This window comes from Grammomys surdaster, unplaced genomic scaffold (genome assembly GCF_004785775.1).
Source record: "Grammomys surdaster isolate TR1022 unplaced genomic scaffold, NIH_TR_1.0 255, whole genome shotgun sequence".
Taxonomy (NCBI): Eukaryota; Metazoa; Chordata; class Mammalia; order Rodentia; family Muridae; genus Grammomys; species Grammomys surdaster.
The window spans coordinates 10336436-10356668 of NW_021604696.1; the positions used below are offsets into that span (position 1 = coordinate 10336436).

At 42.6% G+C, this 20233-nt stretch overlaps 1 protein-coding gene across 9 annotated transcripts in view; it reads left to right on the plus strand.

The window, feature by feature from the left end:
- Positions 1-11979, plus strand: part of Il1r1 (interleukin 1 receptor type 1) — a 74602-nt gene extending 62623 nt beyond the window's left edge. For all 9 annotated transcript variants that reach the window (XM_028775463.1, XM_028775461.1, XM_028775465.1 and 6 more), the window contains 6 exons: positions 433-498; positions 3492-3609; positions 4452-4603; positions 5794-5937; positions 8040-8207; positions 8686-11979. In XM_028775463.1, coding sequence (XP_028631296.1) covers positions 433-498; positions 3492-3609; positions 4452-4603; positions 5794-5937; positions 8040-8207; positions 8686-9104 — 1067 coding nt within the window. In that variant the 3' untranslated portion in view covers positions 9105-11979. The remainder of the gene's footprint in view (positions 1-432; positions 499-3491; positions 3610-4451; positions 4604-5793; positions 5938-8039; positions 8208-8685) is intronic.
- The last annotated feature ends 8254 nt before the right edge of the window (positions 11980-20233 follow it).

The window sequence follows — 20233 nt, forward strand, 5'->3', positions numbered from 1 at the left end:
ACACACATGTATGTAAGAGTGCAGGTGTACCTGTGTGTGTGTACATGCACACACATATATGTAAGAGTGCAAGTATACCTGTGTGTTTGTGTTCATGTACACACATATATGTAAGAGTGTAGGTGTACCTGTGCGTGTGTACATGAACCCACATGTATGTAAGAATGCAGGTGTGTGAGGTGTATGTGTGTGTATGTGTGTGTGTGTGTAGGCTGGAGGGTACCTGTATGGTTCACTTCTGTGGGGTGTATGGTCCAGCCTTGCTTCAGGTGTTCAGTTTCTGGGGTCTCTCTTCCTCTTCCTCACTTCCCATCTCCTGCTATACTTGAGGGATGGTCCAGCCAGATCCAGTTCAGTGTTAGCTCAGTGCTGGTATCACCTGTGAGCTTCCTGGACAAAGGCTCAGGAGCTCTGTGGGTTTTCCTTTTGCAGAAAAAAGCGAGAGAGACAGACCTATGATCATGAGCCCACGGAATGGGACGATCGAAGCTCACCCAGGTAAGCAGGCTTCTGGCGGGCTGTGGTGAAGTCGTTATCCCCAGACTCAAGAGGAAGATTAGATGAACCTTCACAACACACACATCACAAGCCACAGAGGGAGGGTGGCACATTGTCCACTCTCCATGGTATAGTTAAATGAGTTTTAAATGGTTTGATTTATTTCTTAAATTTATTTATTTTAATGCTTTTGCCTCTTAAGGCAAAAATCTAGCCATATCAGACTCTCCTACCCCTACTTTCCAATGATACCATACTATCTGTGCAAACAGACGTCACATGCTAATGATATGTAATTTATCTAATTAGCACAGAATTTTTTTATAGTTAGAATTAATCTTTTAGTCTGTAAGAGGTAAGACTATATATGTTGAAAAAAAAAGATAATTGCTCTATAAAATACTTTGCCAAGCTAGTGAGCTTTTTAAAAAGTCAAGAGTAAGGATCTGTCCTGATCATTGCAGTAATATGTGTCACTCCTGTCATGAACGGACCAGTCTTTGCAGCCTCCAGAGGGAGAGCTGTGCTAAGCTGGTGGTGTGCATGGTAGTTTAAGAAGTCCAGGCAGTAGGACTATGAGCTTGATGGTAGGCTTGGCTACAAATGGGTTCTGTCTTAAAAAACAATAAAACACAAAAGGATGGGGTGACTCCATCAGTAAAGGCTTGTGGGGGCCTGAGCTTGATTGCACTGTCCAGGTTAAGATCTGAGTGTGGGATGTACATTTATAATCTCTGCTGGGGAGACAGAGAAAGGTGCAGACCTGTGGCTGGATGGCCAGGCAGTCTGGAGTAACTGATAGGTGAGCTCTTACTGTGCCAGTGGGAAACTCATCTCAAAGGAGGTGGTCAGTGTTCCTGAGAAGACACACATGTACACACAGATACATCTTCATGTGCGTGCACACACACACACACACACACACACACACACACACACAGGTACACCTGCACTCTTACATACAGACACATACATACACAGGTATACATGCACATTTAAACACACACAGATACACCTATACTCTTACATATATATATACAGATACACACTTACACAAGTATATCTGTACTCTTAAACACATACACACACACACAAATATACCTGTACTCTTTCTCACATACACAGACACACACACACACATATATATAGGTACACCTGCACACTTACACACAAGTACACTTGCACACTTACACAGGTACACTTGCATACTTGCACACTTACACACACTTACACACAAATATACCTGCACTCTTTTACACACACACAGATACACACACATACACAGACATAGGTCAACTGCACATTCCCACACACACAGATACCTATACTCTTACACACATACACAGATACATACACACATATACACAGTTACTCACACACATACATAGGTATACCTACATCCTTACATGCATACACACACACACACACACACACACGATGACAAAGTACTGAGAAAGTAAAGGATAAATGAAAAGTTATCCTACAATAAAGGTAATATAACATGAAAAGAAATTTCATATCAACCAATGGAGTTAAATCAACTGCTTGGATTAAAACTTTATGTTCTAGATAGCCCAGAAGATAGCACATTACATCCCAGAAGACTTCAGGATCAAAAGTCAATGGAATTATCAAACGCCTGCACAAATGTGTACCTCAGCTCTTCCTTGGTGTGGTAGTGGAGAAGGCTTTTAGAAAAACATGAATAAGGAGAGATATAGTGAGGAATACCTCTTATAAATTTTGGCCATGTAATGACAAATGATTGACCTCAATGAATTTTCATGAACAAAGATAAAGACAGCTAGCCTGGAAATCTTCCCAGGAAGTTTCTGTCTATGAAGAGGAGGTGTCATTGATTCATGAAGAGCAGCCAGACACCAGTGACCTCATTCTGACAGAGGCTAAACAGTGTATCCTATGTGTGAGGAGCATCAGGGGCCAGTGAATAGTAACCTAGGAAACATGGGTTAATTCACCAGCGGTTCCAGAAGTGTAGGTAGGAGGGGCTGAGGGATGGCTTGGTGGTTAAATGTACTAGCTACTCTTCCAGAGAACCTGAGTTCAGTTTCCAGCACCCACATGGCAGCCCACAACGATCACCAGCTCCAGAGGATCCAACACCTTCTGGTCTCTGTGACACCAGGCAAAACACCCATATGAAATAAATAAATAAAAAAGTAAGAAAAAAAAGAGATGTAGGTGGACTGGGCTGTGACGAAGACTGTATCTAGTATACTCTGGGTCCTCAGTCCCGCTACTCCAGAGCCACTCATGGCAGAAAAAATATTCAAGTGAAAATTGAGCTTATTCTTCTCTCAGTGGACAATGCTTAGGGAATAACCCTTGATTTCGGGGGGTCTGTGTGAAATGACAGCTGCACATGCTGCTTCAGGGTGAGTGGACTGGTAGAGCCTTACTTCATTGGAATTTGGGTTTGAAACTATATCTTCTTGTGAGGACTGGAGATACAGCAAGGGCATGGGGTTGAGGCCCACCACTACAAGAACATTCTGGCTTCAAGATGTCGTTCCAAGTAATGCTTGCAGATTTGTGAAAAACAGTATTGTAAGCAGGATGGTCCTTAAATTATTAATCATAATAATGAGATTTTAGAAATTCCATTCAACAACCACACCACTGGTGCATTATTATATGATGAAATGCTAAGTGGTCTCATAGCAACAGGGTATTTCTGAGGACTAATCATGGAGGATGAAGTTCCCAGCCACAATCATTACAAATTAATAGAAAATAAGACCCATTCATAGTCTGCTGTTGTCTAAAGAGAAAGATGAAGGCTGAGATATAGAAAGAACCAAACAGTGATATTCTCTGGGTGATGAGGATTAGGGAAATTTTCCTTTTTCATTCTGCTTTTCTATATTTTAACATTCTTATTCAATAGCCATGTATAGGTATAGACAGATTGCAATAAAAGCCACACTGTAATAAAGGCAACAGTGTTTGAAGTCAAATACATTGTTTTTCAGGATCCACGATACAACTGACCTGCAACGTCACGGGCCAATACACGGATCTTGTCTACTGGAAGTGGAACGGATCGGAGATTGAGTGGGATGATCCAATTCTAGTCGAAGACTATCAACTGTGAGTTTGCCAGTCCGTTTTGATGCTACACTCTGGGACTCTAGTTCTGAGTCTGTGACCGAGGGCTAGCTGAGAGTTAGCTGCACCTAGCCCTTGGCTGCCCGCCTTGAGCTTTGCTGAGTGATAAACAATATTTGTGACACTTTCTGTTTTTGTTTTTTGTTAAAAATACGTGCCACTGCACAAATTCCACACAGGCTAAAAGCCCCTTTATTGCATTCCATTTTGTGCTATGACAGCACTGCAGTGAGGTACTTTTTGTGTAGAGACTGGAAAAGCACTCGGGTAAATCAAGAATCAGATGCTTGGCCTCAGTCTCCATGGGATGGAGAAAGATATCTGGGGTTTGGTTAACTCCTTATTTCTTCATATGCAACACTCTTTGTCATCTGTCCCTGTCACGTGTGTGTGTGTGTGTGTGTGAGAGAGAGAGAGAGAGAATGTGTGTGTGAGAGAATGTGTGTCAGAGAGACTGTGTATACATGAGAAAGTATGTGTGTGTGTATGAGAATGTGTGAGTGCGTGTGTGTATGAGAGAGAGAGAGAGAGAGAGAGAGAGAGAGAGAGAGAGAGAGAGAGAGAAGTGTGTGTTGTTTTTTATTCCTTGTAAGCTGCTAATTTATGTTGGTTTCTTTGCTAATGAGTGTTCCTGACCTTGAGGTTATACAATTTAAGATTTGTCCTGACAACAAACTTATACACATAACTTGGGAAAGTGATTATTTGAGCTGTAATATATATACAAATAAAACCGTTAACTAGGCCTGTGGGTCTTATTCTGTGTTAAAGCATCTTACCAACTCTATTTTGTTAACTCCACCCCACTCCCTTCTCTTGAACAGTGTGAAACATCCTTCAGCCAAAAGAAAGTACACACTCATTACAACACTTAACATTTCAGAAGTCAGAAGCCAGTTTTATCGCTATCCGTTTATCTGTGTCGTTAAGAACACAAATGTTTTCGAATCAGCGCATGTGCAGTTAATATACCCAGGTGAGTAACAAATGCTTGCTTAAGCTATATAGCTTGGTGGATTCCAGGCTGCTTTCCTTTGTCTGGAATCCTCCTTCTTCAGCTATGACTTCCCATCCATTTTGCTCCTTGTTCTGAATTCTCTGGTCTTTCCATCCCACTAGCTGGAACCAGTGGCTGAAACTCTCTACCTGCCTCAGTCTGGGTACCACTTCAGAGGCATCCTGAATCCCAGGCACTGGAATCCTTCTTAGTTTCTTTGACTATAATACTATCCATTTCTCTCCTCCTCCTCCTCCTCCTCCTCCTCCTCCTCCTCCTCCTCCTCTTCTTCTTCTTCTCCCTCTCCCTTCCCCTCCCCCTTCCCTCCCCCTTCCCTCCCCCTCTCCCTCCCCTTCCTCCTTCTCTTCCTCCTCCTCCTTCTCTTTTTCTCTCTGGCCAATAGCTACCTATATTTGCTTCATTGCAAGTACTCCATGAATATGTTTAAGCACATGACCAAACAATATGGCTATACACAGAAAGTATAGCATAAATTATAACAAGGATGTCTGAGACCGCTGGGTCTTGAGAATTGGTATAGTCCAAAAACCTGAGAATGATTGTGAAATATTGTTTAAATACTAAATAATACTGAAGCTGACTAAGAAAAACAGGGCATGTGTACAAATGTGAAGTTGTTTAAATACTCTGTGGTTGACTAAAAATGTATACACATGTAAAAAAAAACAGAAAAGTAAAATCATTAAGTATTTAGATTTTTCCTGGATGCTACCCATATCTTGGCAGTGAAAAGCTGTTTTACTTGCTTTACCTCCTCTTCTGGATTCTGCCCACCATGCCTCCCCACTTCCTTCTCTGGCCACCATCTTTTGTTTCTTCCTGACAAACTCTCCCCACTCAGGGAATTCTGCAGGCTTTCAACTTCTGTTGTGATGCCCTGAACTCTGCTCTGTGGTTCCCAGTGGGTTTTCTCTTCCTGTGCATCATGTTTTAGGTAGAAATTTAAAAGAATGCATCTTAATTTTTGATATGATTTCATTGCCCAGCTCATTAGTGACCATTGGTACCAATGATACTGAATGGACAGACGTGGGCCTGGCAAAGTGGTTCCTGAATACACTTTGTCTGTGGTCAATGCATTCAAATTGCCATGCCAAGAGTTTCCATACTTCTTAGTTCTAATGATTCTCTCCTCTTTTCTGTTGTAGTGCCTGATTTCAAGAATTACCTCATCGGGAGCTTTGTCATCCTCACAGTAACAATTGTATGCTGTGTTTCCATCTATAAAGTCTTCAAGGTTGATATAGTGCTTTGGTACAGGGATTACTGCTTTGATTTTCTCCCCCCAAAAGGTATAATTCTATATTCCACAAAATGTCTTCTCTGGATAATCAAAGATGATGAATAGCATTTGTACTGAAGTCTCTTAACGATGACGGGCTTATATAAGAGGAACATTTATTCTTGTTTAGTTTCATAACTGATAAGCTTTGATACCACTCATGTCTAAGTTACCACCCTAGCTTCCATATTGGCAGGACACACGGGCATTTAGAGCACCTGTCTGTAAGTTAGTTACCCAGAATCCATTGTTGGTGCATGCTCTGTGTTGCATTTGCCCTATGGACTCTGTGACTGACATTCAAATGAAATAAAGAGATTTCTGTACCCAAGGAAAGTCCCTTTTTATCTATAATATCACAGCATCATATCAAACTAATATAGGAAGAAGAATAAATAGAATGTAGGCTTGAGGTATTTAGACACTAGGGTAAGAAAAGATGATAAGGTTCTGGTCATATTGCATGAATATAGGGGGCATTAAATACTATGTGAGGGCAATTTTCTAATAAAACAGAGGATTTAAAAAGGTATTTTGGGAGAGGAATGAAAAGAAAGAGTAGTGAGGTCACCCAGATATTTTATATACATAAATGAAAATGTCACAATGAAATGCATAACCATTTTAGAGTTGACGTATGTTAGTGAAAACAGAGGCTGACATAAAAAAAAAGCTCAGCATGAAATTTTTGTTTCTGAGAAGTAAAAATAAACTTGCAAGCATAACAAACAATATTCTAAAGGGAGAGTCAAATGTACAAGTTGAAGGAGAAATAGGAACAATTCGCACATTGCTAACATTAGAAAAGCAGCTATGGCTGCCTGTGAAGATCCAGCCATGGAGACTGATGAGCTCCCAAAGCCCCTCTAGCTGAGGATGGCTGCTGGCTGCTGGAGAAAGTCAGTCTTCTTTGATGCTATGTCCCCTGGTAGGCTGCCTGTGCTCCAGAAGATGGCTATGTGCTAATCTTTGTACAAAGGACAATAACTGGACTCAGAGGGGTATAAGGGAAGGACATGAAATTAGGAGGGGAGCCGCTCAGAGGAGCGCTCTGGAAGGAGTTGGAGTGGAACAGAGACAGGTAGATATGATCAGAATACACTCCATACATGTGTGAAGTTTACAAGGAATGAATAAAGTATATTTTTGAAATAGAAAAAGATTGTTCATGTCTTAAAGGTTAATGCTAGTGTATATATAAGATTCTATTAGGTTATATTTTATACATTCAAAAGACTAGAATGGTAGGGTTTTTTTTTTTTTGTTAATAGTCAAAAGTTACAGACTGAGTATAGCCTCTGTGACTATTTGTCTTAGTTAGGGTTTCTATTGCTCTGATAAAAACACCACGACCAAAACATCTTGTTGAGGAAAAGGTGTATTTTACCTTACAGTTTGTAGTCCATCTCTGGGGAAATCAGGGCAGGGACCTGGAGGCAGAAACTGAAGCAGAGAGCATGGAGGGGTGCTACTTATTCGCTTCCTCTTCACAGTTTGCTCAAGTCACTTTCTTTTTTCTTTTTTTTTCATATTCTTTTTTTTATTGGATATTTTATTTACATTTCATATGTTGTCCCCTTACCCCATCCCCCACCCACCCGTGAACCCCCCATCCCCTTATCCCTCCTCCTTCTTCTCTGTGGATGTAACCCCTACCTACCCCCCCCCCACTCCCACTTTCCCACCCTCAAAATTCTCACCCCCTGGGGCATCCAGGGACCACCTGCCTAGGGATGGTGCCACCCACAGTGGGCTGGGCCCTCCCACATCAATCATTGATCAAGAAAATGTCCTATTGCTAGTCTAGTGGGAGCTTTCTCAGCTGAGGCTCCACCTTCTCAAACGACAAGCTGTGTCAAGCTGACAATAAAAATTAATGTGCAGACTATTTAAATACAGGAGGAAAACTGAAATAAATACACACTTAAAAAACATACAAGAAGGCAGGTTGTTCTCTAAGGAGTATGGAAATGAAAGGTACAATCTCTTCTGTGTTTAAAATAGCCTTAGATGTTCGGTATTGCTCTTTCAGTCAGCCATGAATGTTTGTGGTGTTGATTTATCAAATCCCTTTCCCATCACGGCTCTAAATGTATTTCATTTTCCCTTTAGCTTCAGATGGAAAGTCCTATGATGCCTATATTCTTTATCCCAAGACCTTTGAAGAGGGATCCTTCTCAAACTTAGATACTTTTGTATTTAAACTGTTGCCTGAGGTCTTGGAGGGCCAGTTTGGATACAAACTGTTCATTTATGGAAGGGACGACTATGTTGGAGAAGGTATGTAAATGCTTCTTGTGAAGTTAGTTGCTGAGTTCTGATTCTAGAAGGTTGGCACCATTATATATATTTGAAAACTGAAGAATTTCTTCTATGGTGTATAGTATTAATTTTCTCTTAGTTTTTCGGGTAAATGGTTAATCGACTTTTTATTATTCTGGAAAAATTAATGACTTGTTAGATCTAATCATCTGCAACTGCTCTAATAGACTAAGAGTATTATAGTTCAATCAATTTAACAAGAAATTTAAATTTTTTTGACTGAGGGTTTACCAGGTTCCAAGAGCAAAGTTCACCTTTCGTGGGCTAGGTTTTGAGCTGGTCCGTAAGTTTTAATTGTCTTTGAATCTCAAGTAAGGCAAGGAAGAAGCAAAAGGACACATGGAAAAGAGTCTGGGAAGAACTTTTGAGTGTTGAGTTCAGGAAAGAATGTACTGATGGCCGCTTGCCTAACCACACTGTGCTCTGTGTCTTGCAGATAGCATCGAGGTTACTAATGACAATGTAAAGAAAAGCAAGAGGCTGATTATCATCTTAGTGAGAGACATGGGAAGCTTCAGCTGGCTGGGCCAATCATCTGAAGAGCAGATAGCAATATACAATGCTCTCATCCGGGAGGGAATTAAAATTGTCCTGATTGAGTTGGAGAAAATCCTAGACTATGAGAAAATGCCGGAATCTATTCAATTCATTAAGCAGAAGCATGGAGCCATTTGCTGGTCAGGAGACTTTAAAGAAAGACCACAGTCTGCAAAGACCAGGTTCTGGAAAAAGTTAAGATACCAGATGCCAGCCCAACGGCGATCACCACTGTCTAAACACCACTTACTAACCCTGGATCCTGTGCTGGACACTACGGAGAAACTGCCGGCAGAGACACACTTACCACTCGGCTAGCATGGCAAAAGAGGGCAGGACAAGAACTTTGGAATGCCTCCTGTCATAAGATGCTGCAGCTGGGCTGTGCCTCCCAGTAAAACAGTCACGAAACAAACCCGTGCAGTGCCTTGTCCCAGGTCACCTGGAATTGGATTGTGAAGAGAACAGGACTTGGTGGCCAGGGCTGTTCAGAGCAGAGAGCTTGGGAAGATCCCGAGCAGTGGTTGCTCAGGGAGCTGCTTTGGATGCTAGACTAATAGTTGAGGCAGTGAACTGAGAGTAGGAAACTTCAGGAAATGGCCACATGTGTGGGTGGTTTAATTAGATTCTGTGGAGTCTCACCATGGGATTGTGGTTGTCTGAGGACACTTTGGGGTCGTTATCAAAGAAGTGGCCCCCTCAGTGCTGGTGAGGTTTACTGATACCCCACAGTAGAAGGCATCTCTTCTCTGTATTTTCCAGATACCTTGGCCGCCAAAGTTAGTTTTCAAAGACTACATTTTATTGTATAGACCTTGAAAACCTCCTTTTCAGTGAAGAAGAATTCTCTGGGGTTTCCTTCCTTGAAGTTACCTTAGCTTTCTGCAGAAGACTACATCAACTGTAGGATTTTACATTAACTGTAGAAGGAAGCCAGCCACCCACAGGTTTCTTCTATTCAAGCCTCCACCCTGGACTGGCTCTCGCACCAGCTTCCTTCTGCGTTTAACGGGGCTCATTGCTTCTTTGGAAACAAATACAATGCTTCATCTCTCTGTCCTGTCAGAGGCACAGTCTGAGGATTCACCTTCGAGCAAGAGACTCCGCTCTTACCCCAATCCCCACCACCGGAGGGGCTTTATCCCCAACCCTGGGGCTGCAACACTTCTGAGGCTCTTCTGCGCAGAAGCTGAAGTCTACACACGCGGCATTCCTCCCCTTCTTCTCTGGTCTCAGTGCGCTCCAGTCAGTTCCTTTACCGTCCTGCTGTGTGATTGCAGAACAACTTCTGGAACCTCTGAACCTGCTCTCAGCACGCCTGCGCCATCATTTTTGCCCTGACGCCCACTTCCCAGTGCCCACAATTCGCTCCTGCATTTTCTCCACCTGACAAGGAGTTTGCTAAAGTATAAAGCTTATTTCAATGCTAAACTCCCAACTGCCCAATCTCTACTTACTCTAAGACTTGGCCAGTCAAGCTGCCAGCCCTCTTGTCTGTCATTCCAACTCTGCTGCTTCACTGTAGAAGGTGGTTTCTTTACTAGCAGAAATCAGTCCTCCGAGGGAGAGGTGTGTCTCTGTCTGCTCACTGCTTTCCGAACAGGTGGGAACAGGTGGTATAGATTTACTAAGGCCTTTATTTTAAAGTGTTCTTGGATAATCGTATTTAAATTTGCAATTATTCTAATTTTGTATAGAGACTGACCTATTTAACAAAAAAGACTCTCTTTACTGACCCCAGGTGTTGAACTTCCTAGTTTCTGTCTCTATGCTCTGATTTTTTGATTTCAGGTCTAGCTCTGTGCACTTACCTCAGTACTTAGTACTTACTTAGTACTCAGTACTTACTCAGTACTCATGGGAGGAGACCCGGGTGTTCTTTGGAAAACAACTGAGTGGAGGGATGTTTTGGCAGGAGGAACCCACAGTCCTTTTCAATGTTGGGATTAATAACACCTACCTTTAGATTTTTCAGCATGGTATTTCTATTTTCCAATACCGATTCTCTAAAGGTCAACATTTCTTCTCCCAACTAATAATGAAAGAAGAAAAAAATTTTTTTGAGTGTGGTACAGAAGTTTCTTTTTGTTTGTTTGTTTGTTATGTTTAACTTGATGATTATCTTCAGAATGATCCTCGCAGTTCTGGAAGATTGAAAAACCGAGTTCACATGCCAAGAACAAACCCAGTTTTAAGGGTTGTGTGTATGGGGATAGCCTTCTGTCTATCAGACTTTGAACATCTGCTATGAGTGAGCACAAATGTTATTAAAGGCATCTTCTCACCTACATAGAAGTAAACAAAAACACAATTTGGGATTTTTGACTCTTCAGCTTTGACCTCATTTCTCCCGGATCCAACCTGACAGTAGATCACTGGATTGCTGGGGTAGAGAAAGAAAGACTGTCCCAGACGGCAGTCAGAAGTCTGATGGAGTGAGGTCATATCCTGACCCATGATGCTTTAAAGGTTTAATTTTGGTGATAATTTTTTTGTCTGTCATCCAGAAAATGTATTGGCATGTGTGTATATTACATGTGAATGAGGGTTAATGGAAGCTTGGCCAGGAAGTATAAAGGGGAGAGTAAGGACAGAGAGCCACAGATCTTGTGACACCAGAGTCTGAGGGGGAACGGAACCTGTGCCGAGAAAGCCCCTCAACAAGAAAGTAGAGTCATTGCTGGTTCCCAGGGGCAGTCAAAGAGGATGAAACATCACATATGGGCAGTAGGAACTTCCCGAGACTTCTCCCTGTCCACCCCAGAAGTTCTCAGCTGTTGTTAGCCAAGGATCGTGCTTTCCCCAATACTTAGACTTCACCATACTTTCTGATGTTCTGATGGTGTTTTTAAAAGGCTAAGTGTTGCAGAAGTTTGCACATGCAACCATATATTAATTGCCAGTGTTTAAAACTGGTTTAGCAGAATTTATATTTTTCTCTCTCTTGCCTTTTGAATTTTACTTATGATAGAGAAAGTATTGAGCCATTTTAATGACTTTTTAAAATAATTTATATTTATACTGGTCAATAATGAAGGGTTTTTTATTATTAAAGAGCTTGATTTTATAATTCTGCAGCAGATGCCAAATATTATGTATCAAAAACCACAGAATTTATGTACAGGGAATATTATGAATCAATAAACTTGTTTTTCAATAAATTGTTAAACCCTCCTTTGAATAACACTGAAAATTGGTTTCTCTGTCCTTTCTCCATCTTACACAGCTTCTAAGGCCTGATATGAAGGACCAGGACTTTTGCAGGGTGTTCTGGGCATAGGGGAGCTGAGGTCTATGCTGGTTAGTTTTATGTCAGATTGACACACTCTGGAGTCATGGGCAAGAAGGGAACCTCAGTTGAGAAAATGCATCCATAGTTCTGGGCTGTAGGCAAGCCTGTAGAACATTTTCTTAGAGACTGATGGTAAAGGCCCAGCCCATAGTGAGTGGTGCTACCCCTGTGCTGGTGGTCCTGAGTTCTATAAGAAGGCAGGCTGAGCAAGCCATGGGGAAGCAAGCCAGTAAGCCGTGCCCTCCATGGCTTCTGCATCAGCTCCTGCCCTGTTTCTGTCCTGAGTTCTTCAGTGATGAACACTGATGTGGAGGTAGGTATAAGCCAAATAAACCTTTCTTCCAAAGTTGCTTAGGTCATGGTGTTTATCACAACAATGATAACTCCAACTAAGACAAGGTATGAGGTTGATGGTCTTACAGGAAGTTATGGGAACCCTGACTTCCTTTACTTAAACCCATCTGTTCCTTTGTTTATGGAGTAGATTAAGAGCTAGGCTGTTGCTGTGTGGTAGACCAGTTGTCTGCTGAGGCCCTGGGCTTGATCCCCAACACAGCACTAAACATATGTAAATCTTCTGCTACTGTTACCATTTTTGTTACATTATTGTTTGCCTCCCTCCCCACTAGCCTTTATGGGTAAATATCCATATCTCTCAGACCAATAAGTAAGGTGTCTGAAATAAATGTACTCTAAACCTTGACTTCAGTGTTCTTCATTTCATCACTCAATAAAAAGTTAAAATGTAGGTACACAGAAGTGTGCAATCCAGTGTCTGGAAAACTTACTTTCCCGAAATTCCTCACCCAAAGAATCCAATGTTCCAGTGTGCCTTTGTTCTACAACCAATTAATGCTTGTTTTAGTCATGTGTTAGGTCAGATCTAACACTGTTAACAAGTCATATATAAATGTCTCTCTATCAAATGTTGTTCCCTGCCTATTTTAAACTAGCTTCTCTTGGAGATAGAGGTCTCTGGGATTATTTCTTCATTAAGAGTGCCACCTGCTTTCAAAAACACAAATTATGAATTCCTTACCAGTTATGATTCTGAATGAGGGCAGAGCACCTGGCTGCTTTGGAGTCCAGCTTTGCTCTCTCTAGTAAGACTTCATTTAGTCAGGTCACACAGGGAACACTTCCCTCCATCCAGTACCTGGGATAGAACTTCCAAATAGCTGCTTTGTTTTAGCAGCTAGTGAATGATATGTTGCAAAGTGTTTTCACATTCACTAAAATAAAATGAAATGAATCATTTCAACAGTAAGGATGCATGGGAGATAAGGCCTCTGTGTGTAGGGGGACATAGGTGTTTGCATGTGTGAGCATATGCCCAAGTAAGTTTTGGAGAAGGTAAACCTTGCTTTATTTATGCTATTTAAAATGAGCACCAGTCTTCCAAACAAAGGCTTGCTCCTCTTGCCGTAGACTGTTCAGGCTTCTGCTGAGGAAGACTTGGATGGTTCAGGCAGCTAACTCCTCTTAAATCTGAAGATGAAACACCAACACTGCCTCTTTGAGCTGGGGAACTGCTAGACCAGTTGGGCCTGTCTTGCTAGACTGTGGACTAGTAGGATCCTGTTGACTCCTGCTAGGACTGCAGCCTGTTAGGAGCCATATCTATTCAACATGCTTAAGGACCTTTCACCTAGAAGGGATTGGCAGTGTCATTTGGGCATTGTTTCCTGGTCTAGGGAGAATCTGGGGCTTGTCTGTCTGTCTGTCTGTCTGTCTGTCTGTCTGTCTGTCACTCAGTATGTCTTGAGATGGACTCCTTGGACTTCTCTGATGCAGGTGTTGCCTGCTTCCCATGTCTGCTTTACTCAGGTGCTTATTTCTGTCTGGGTCCTGATTTTTAGCTTTCCTTCTCAGCCATCTTCACTTGCTCTGTTTTGCCTGAGCCAGATGCAGCGCATTGTTTACCTTGAGAACTGTGGACATTGACAGTCTCTCCTGAACACTTAGTCATTAACCGAGTGAGTTTCCATTCTGCTTTGGTGCTCCTCAAGTCTCATGTTTCCCTGCACGATTCGATCCATGGGGCTAATATCCATACTCTAAAATGCAAAACCAAACACCAAGGAAACAAGATGGCCAATCGCAAACGGGTGAATAGTTGAACAGGCAGATTTCAAAGAGGGAAACACAGAGGAATGATAAATATTCTTTAAAGTGCACAGCATCCCAGTCATCAGGGAAAAGTGAATTAAAACTACTCTGAGATGTAACTTCTCATGGCCGTCATAATGGCTATCACTTCCGACACCAGATGTTAGGAAGATGCTAAAAGAAGCCTTATTCTACATGGGTGGCAGTGCCACCTAATGCAATCATTATGGAAATCAGTTTGGAGGTTCCTGAAACTTGAAAAATAGAACTCTCCTAGGACCCAGCTGTTCCATTCCTGGGCATTGGTCCAGAGAACTCCATAGCTTTCCACAGAGATATTTGTATTGACTGTTGCTCTGTTTGATATAGCAAGGAAATAGAACTAACCTAGCCATCCACCCAGATGGATGAATAATAAAAATGTGCTTTATATTTACAAAAAGAAATCCTACTCGGCCCTAAAGATGAATGGACTTAAACATGAAACATTAGGCAAAATCACCCAATCTCAGAAAGAAAGAAACTGTGATCTCCCTCTTATACAGATCCTAACTGATGTGTTTTTAAAGCCAATGATTTGTTTTGTAGAGCATGGTGTGACGCTGAGGGAGGGGGTACCTTGGCAGGCCCATACTGAGGCATCTCTCTCCCTCAACACCTCCCTTATGGTACCAGCCATAGGACAGGTCTAGTATAGAATAAAGTTTATTTGGGAACATGAGAAAGAGAGTTGAGAAGGGAGTAGAGACAGAGAGAGGGGACAGAGAAGGAGAGAGAGAGAGAGAGAGAGGTCAGAGAGAGCAAAAGGAGGCCAAAGAGTTCCTTTCATAGCAAGCCAGGCCTACCAGGCTGTTGCTAGGTTACTGTTGGGTGGAATGTAGAAGGAATGCTAACACTAGCCTTTAACACACACAGGTTTATATAACTCTATTACATATATGCATATATAAAGCAGCATGCATGTGGCTATAGTTTAATAGGCCATAAGGAGAGTAACAAAGGGTAAACATCAGGTCGTGAGCAAGGACTGAATGCAGCAGGTACAGGCCAGTGAGTCATAAAAGAGAATATAAAGCTAACTGTCTAGTTTAATTATGTCATGGGTTTTTCATTTTTTGTGGTGGCTAGGTGCACATAAATGCAGGTAGTGAAGGTGTAAACTCCACAGTGAAGCCCTGCAGAGGGCTTTAGAGCAGCTCTAGTGTGTAGAGCAGACCACTTAGACGGGTAGACGGGTCTGGGCCAGGGCTTCTTCAAGTTACCGTGTCAATCTTGCTGTGCAACTTTTTTTCTCATTTGCAAATTCTTCATAATAAATTGATTTAAAAAAATTAAACCCAGTCTCATATCCTTTACTCATTGAGGAAATTAGGAAAGAAGAAGCTTGAATCTGGTGAGAGAGAAGACTATGAAGAAAAAGTTGTGTCATGCGCTGTCCTTTGATGCTAGTCCAGCCCTGTGGGATGGATAGCACCTGTGGCACAGGCTGGCTGGAGCGGCGCCTGCTGGGGCTCTTTTGTAGGCAGCCGGTATTGAGCCTTTTCTTTTGCCAGCATGACAGCAACCAGCAAGCTGGATACCAGGATTCCTCAGCCCTTGGCAGCAGCCAGCGTTACAGCTACCAGGCCTAGATGTCCAACACTGTTGAGTCTTGGCCTTGAAAGCCTGAGAGCTTTCTGGAACTCTCCAGACACCAAAGCCTCGGGTTTTGTCTTTTCTGCCTCTGTACACTAACTAGTCTTAGTCAACATTAGTGGTCATCCTTCCTCCTTTCCTGGGTGCTGTCTTGTACTTAGGGTGTCAGAATACAAGAATACTTGTTTTCTTTTAGACAGAATTAAGGTCTGTGTATGCATGCCTGAGTATGTGTGTGTGTGTGTGTGTACCCAAACAAGTTTTAGAGAAGGGGAAAATTACAGGAGATGTAATCTCTCCCCTCCTGTTCAGCAGTTAGACAACCAGGCACTTTTCCACTTGGGCTGCTTGGCCTGTCACCTGTCACTGGGTGGGAACTCCTCTTCCTGTTAGGAAACCAGCTGCCCTGCCTCTTTCAGAGAAAGATCACTCAGAAGCCTTTCTGTGAGCAAATATTGCAACTGAAGACAGGCAGAGGGGTGTCCCGGCTGAGAGAGTCTGAACAGAATGCTTACACAGCTGAAAAAGGGTGTTGGTACCAACCAGAGCGCTTCATGTGCAAATGGAGGATTCTACAGACACTTATCATTTGTATTCCAGCCATGGCAGTCTCTACCAGGCCATCAGGATATGTGCTCCCTCTCTGGCCTGGGTAGGAGAGTATGTAACATTCTTTTTTTGTTCACTAAGGCCCAAAGCAGCAATAACTCTAGTATGAATTGTTTGAAACTGCCCACCTGAGGCCACACCTTCAAGAGCCAGCATACTCCATGGAGAACTTGGGGATCTTCTTCAAAGTGTCCACCAGAGAGTTGAAAATGGCCAATATTGTCCTAAGTGCAGTCAGGCTGGCTGTGTGACTGACAGTCCATTTCCTGAAGGCAGACAGAACAGCACTGATGTAGCTGTAGCAAATCTGGCAGTCACATGACCTTTCCCTAAACATCCTGGCTCACCGACAGGAAACTCATCAGGAGTGTTTCCGGTGTAAAATAAGATCTTAAAAATCCAGCATTAACACCAATGGCAATTTTCAAGATTTCAATGGCACCTGCCCAGTGCCAAAGCGAGCAGTGGGTTCCCCTTAGCCGTCTCATCATAGCGTGATAAAATGTCTTGTTTTTCCTACCATATAGCTGTAACCTTTGAAGTGGGTTTTGTCAGAGGTCATTGGTTAGGGACACATTACAGGAGTAGAGAAGCTAGGTGATATTTCTGTGAATGGATCCAGAAGGCTCAGTGCTAGTGTGCTTGTATAGCACACACAGGCTCTCTTCCCGTGCTCAAGACAACAAATGCTGAGTGAGAAAAGACATGAGGCAGTGGCCATGGCAATTTCTGTGAGTAGATAGTAGTAGAAATATGTGTTGCATAATAAACTAGAGAAATCCCCACTTGTGTTGTGGAAGCAAGGTTGCTGGAAAAGGTGCTGGAATTTCTGAAATATGCAAGGAGGAAAAAGTCACCGGTAACTTCACAGCCTGAAGTTATTTATTCATATTTTATTGCCATTCCATGAGGTGACATAGATCATACACACACACACACACACACACAAACACACACACACACATACGTTCTAACTTTCAAAACCATAAGGATTAAGGAGGTTGCTCAGTCAATTAAGTGGCATGCAAACTTGACAACCTGAGATCAATCCATGTAAAAGCTGGGTCCGGTGGTGGTACGTATCTGTAATCCCAGCATTCCTAAAGGAAAGAGTGGAGGAGAAAGCTCTGAGGATTGCTAGCCTGGCTTATGTAATGGCAAAACTATCAACAGAGAGCCTGCTTCAAAACGAGATGCTTGGCTGGTGAGATAGCTCAGCAGCTAAAGGGACTTTCTGCAAACCAGATGACCCGAGGTCAATCCCGGGAACCCTTGTAAAGATGGAAGGGAAGAAGCTGCCCCACAAAGTTCTCTGATGTCTATCTATGTGTCTTGGCACATGTATTCTTTACTCTACAGCATACACACACACACACACACACACACACACACACACACACACGATGATGACGATGATGATGATGAACTAACTAAACAAATAATAAGACAAAGTTAAAAAGGCACAATTGAAAGTCAAGGACTGGTTCCCAAAATTTATTATCTGACTTCTACTTGTGTGCCATGTCATATGCACACATGTACACAATACACACACACATATACGCATGTATGTATACACACCTATGTGCACACACACACTCCTATATGCACACACACCCCTTTATGCACACACACACATACCTATACCCTATATGCAATGCACACACACACACACACCTATGTGCCTACAAACATCACTATATACACACATACACACACACCTATGTACACACACACCCCTATATACACACACACATTCACATCCATACACATACAAAAACTTAGCACAAATCTTTGTTCATGCTACTTTATTTGAAGAATGCTCTGTAAGTTGTTTTTAAGGCTGCCAAATGGTTAGCTCTTCTGTTTCTCTTGGCTGTCTGGATTTTTTCTCCCTAGTTTTTAGATATGCAGAGCCAAACCACCCTTTCCAAAAGAATTTGTTCCCCTCCCTGATTGTTCGCCTGGTGTGATTGCGAAAGGACAGGAGCCCTTCCCGTTCTTGGCTAACTACATTCCACAGAGACTGCACGGCTCTCTCACACACAGGGCCGCAATGGGAATGGGCACTCATCTAGAAATCATTGCGGATCTGATAGTCAAAACTGATATCCTTTGAAATGGACGTTTCTTTGTCAGTTGAGTATTAATGTCTCTAAAAGTTTTACTTACTAGTGCCTGGGCTTTGGGGCTGCCTTTGCTCCTGGTTCATGCCAGCCTTCATTAATGGCCAACTGTACCGAGCCAGGTCCTCTAACTCTCAGATAACTAGCTACCCTTTCTAATCACCTGCTTTCTCCAGACGACATTGACGAGGAATAAATGCAAGTTTTTTCATTTGTGATAAGGAAATATGTCCAAGCTAAGTTTGAACATGTGGCCCAGGAGCATCAAGAGTGGGAAAGGATTTAGGGTGTTAATATACAAGCAGAATGAGTCGCAGCACTGGGTGGAACCAAAACGTGCCCGCAGCTCCCGGGGCCCCGTGAATAGGAGCCAGCACCACCTGGAGAGTGTCAGGACAGATGGCTCCCTGTCCACCAGGCTGGAAAGACCCGGAGACGTCAAGTACCAACTACCAGGTGAGTGTCCTGAAGACTTGTTTGCACCTCTAAATCCAGTTTCTTGTTCTGAAGTGAAGTGTCATCGAGGAATCCTAGCGAGATTAGATAGATGCACAGCCATCCAGAAAAGCAGCTTCCTCTTTTGGACCCAGTGGAACAAGAGTCCCTAACAGAAGCTCCACAGCCAAGCTTCCTTTTTCTAGAAGGTGAAATGATTTGCTAATAGGACTTTAGTTTGTAGTGGGATCTCTTGGAGGCAGTGGATTTCTTCAAGCCCAAGCTGAAGGACTCCTGAATGTGCGCATGCGTGGCTGTGAATGTACCTACCACACAGTAGCAATTAACTTCTGAAGATCTCTAGTGCTGGTTATTGTACCAGGCAGTGCCCTGGTGAATGGAGAAGGACAGATTTCCTTCTCTAAAGCAGGACTACCTTGGCAGAGCCAGTAATGGCCTGGGGCCAGGGCCTTGGGGGAGCTGTGACCTTAGATCCTGAGATCTCAACTCTTCCAACTGTATAGAGTTATTGGTTATTAGTCCCAGGGCCATTGTATGTGTGGCCTGTAACGTTCTCCAGAAACCCTGTGTTCCCCTCTTGCAACACTGTTTCATTAGCTTCCTGCCGACTTCGTCTCATTGTAGGATAGCTTCTTCAGATAGCCCCATTTCTTTCCTGGAAATAGTATTTAAATGCTGTACTTTTAAAAATAATCTTGCTTGGCTCAAGTGGTAGCTTATACAAGACCTCCAGATCCCAAACTGGTTTTTTTTTTTTTAAATCTCTTTCTTCTATCTTCTTTATCTTCTGGTCTCTTGGTCTTCTCTCTCTCCGGATCTTTTTACTGAAGAGGGACTTGCTGGTCTAGGCCCCAACCCCCACTCTCTGTGTCACAAAGGAACGCAGCGTCCCAAAGCTCAATAGCATCCACCTACTTTCCCTGGGTTTGAGTATGATTTCTACACCTTTTCCCTGTCCAACTTTCCCCTATGCCTTCACCCTACTATTCCTCCCCAACTTTATATGCTCTTGGTTTTGAAAACCTATGGAGACCACTTAGTTCTTGGACCTTTGGGTGGTCTTCAGTGGTAAGGGTACCATTCAAACAATGAGTGAGAGATTATATCTTTCCTGATTTAAATATTCCAATATCTTTTAATTTTGCCTATAATAAACACAGCCATTGTACTGTTGTTCTCAGGCCCCATGTGATCTAGCCACACCTACTTCGAACCTCAGT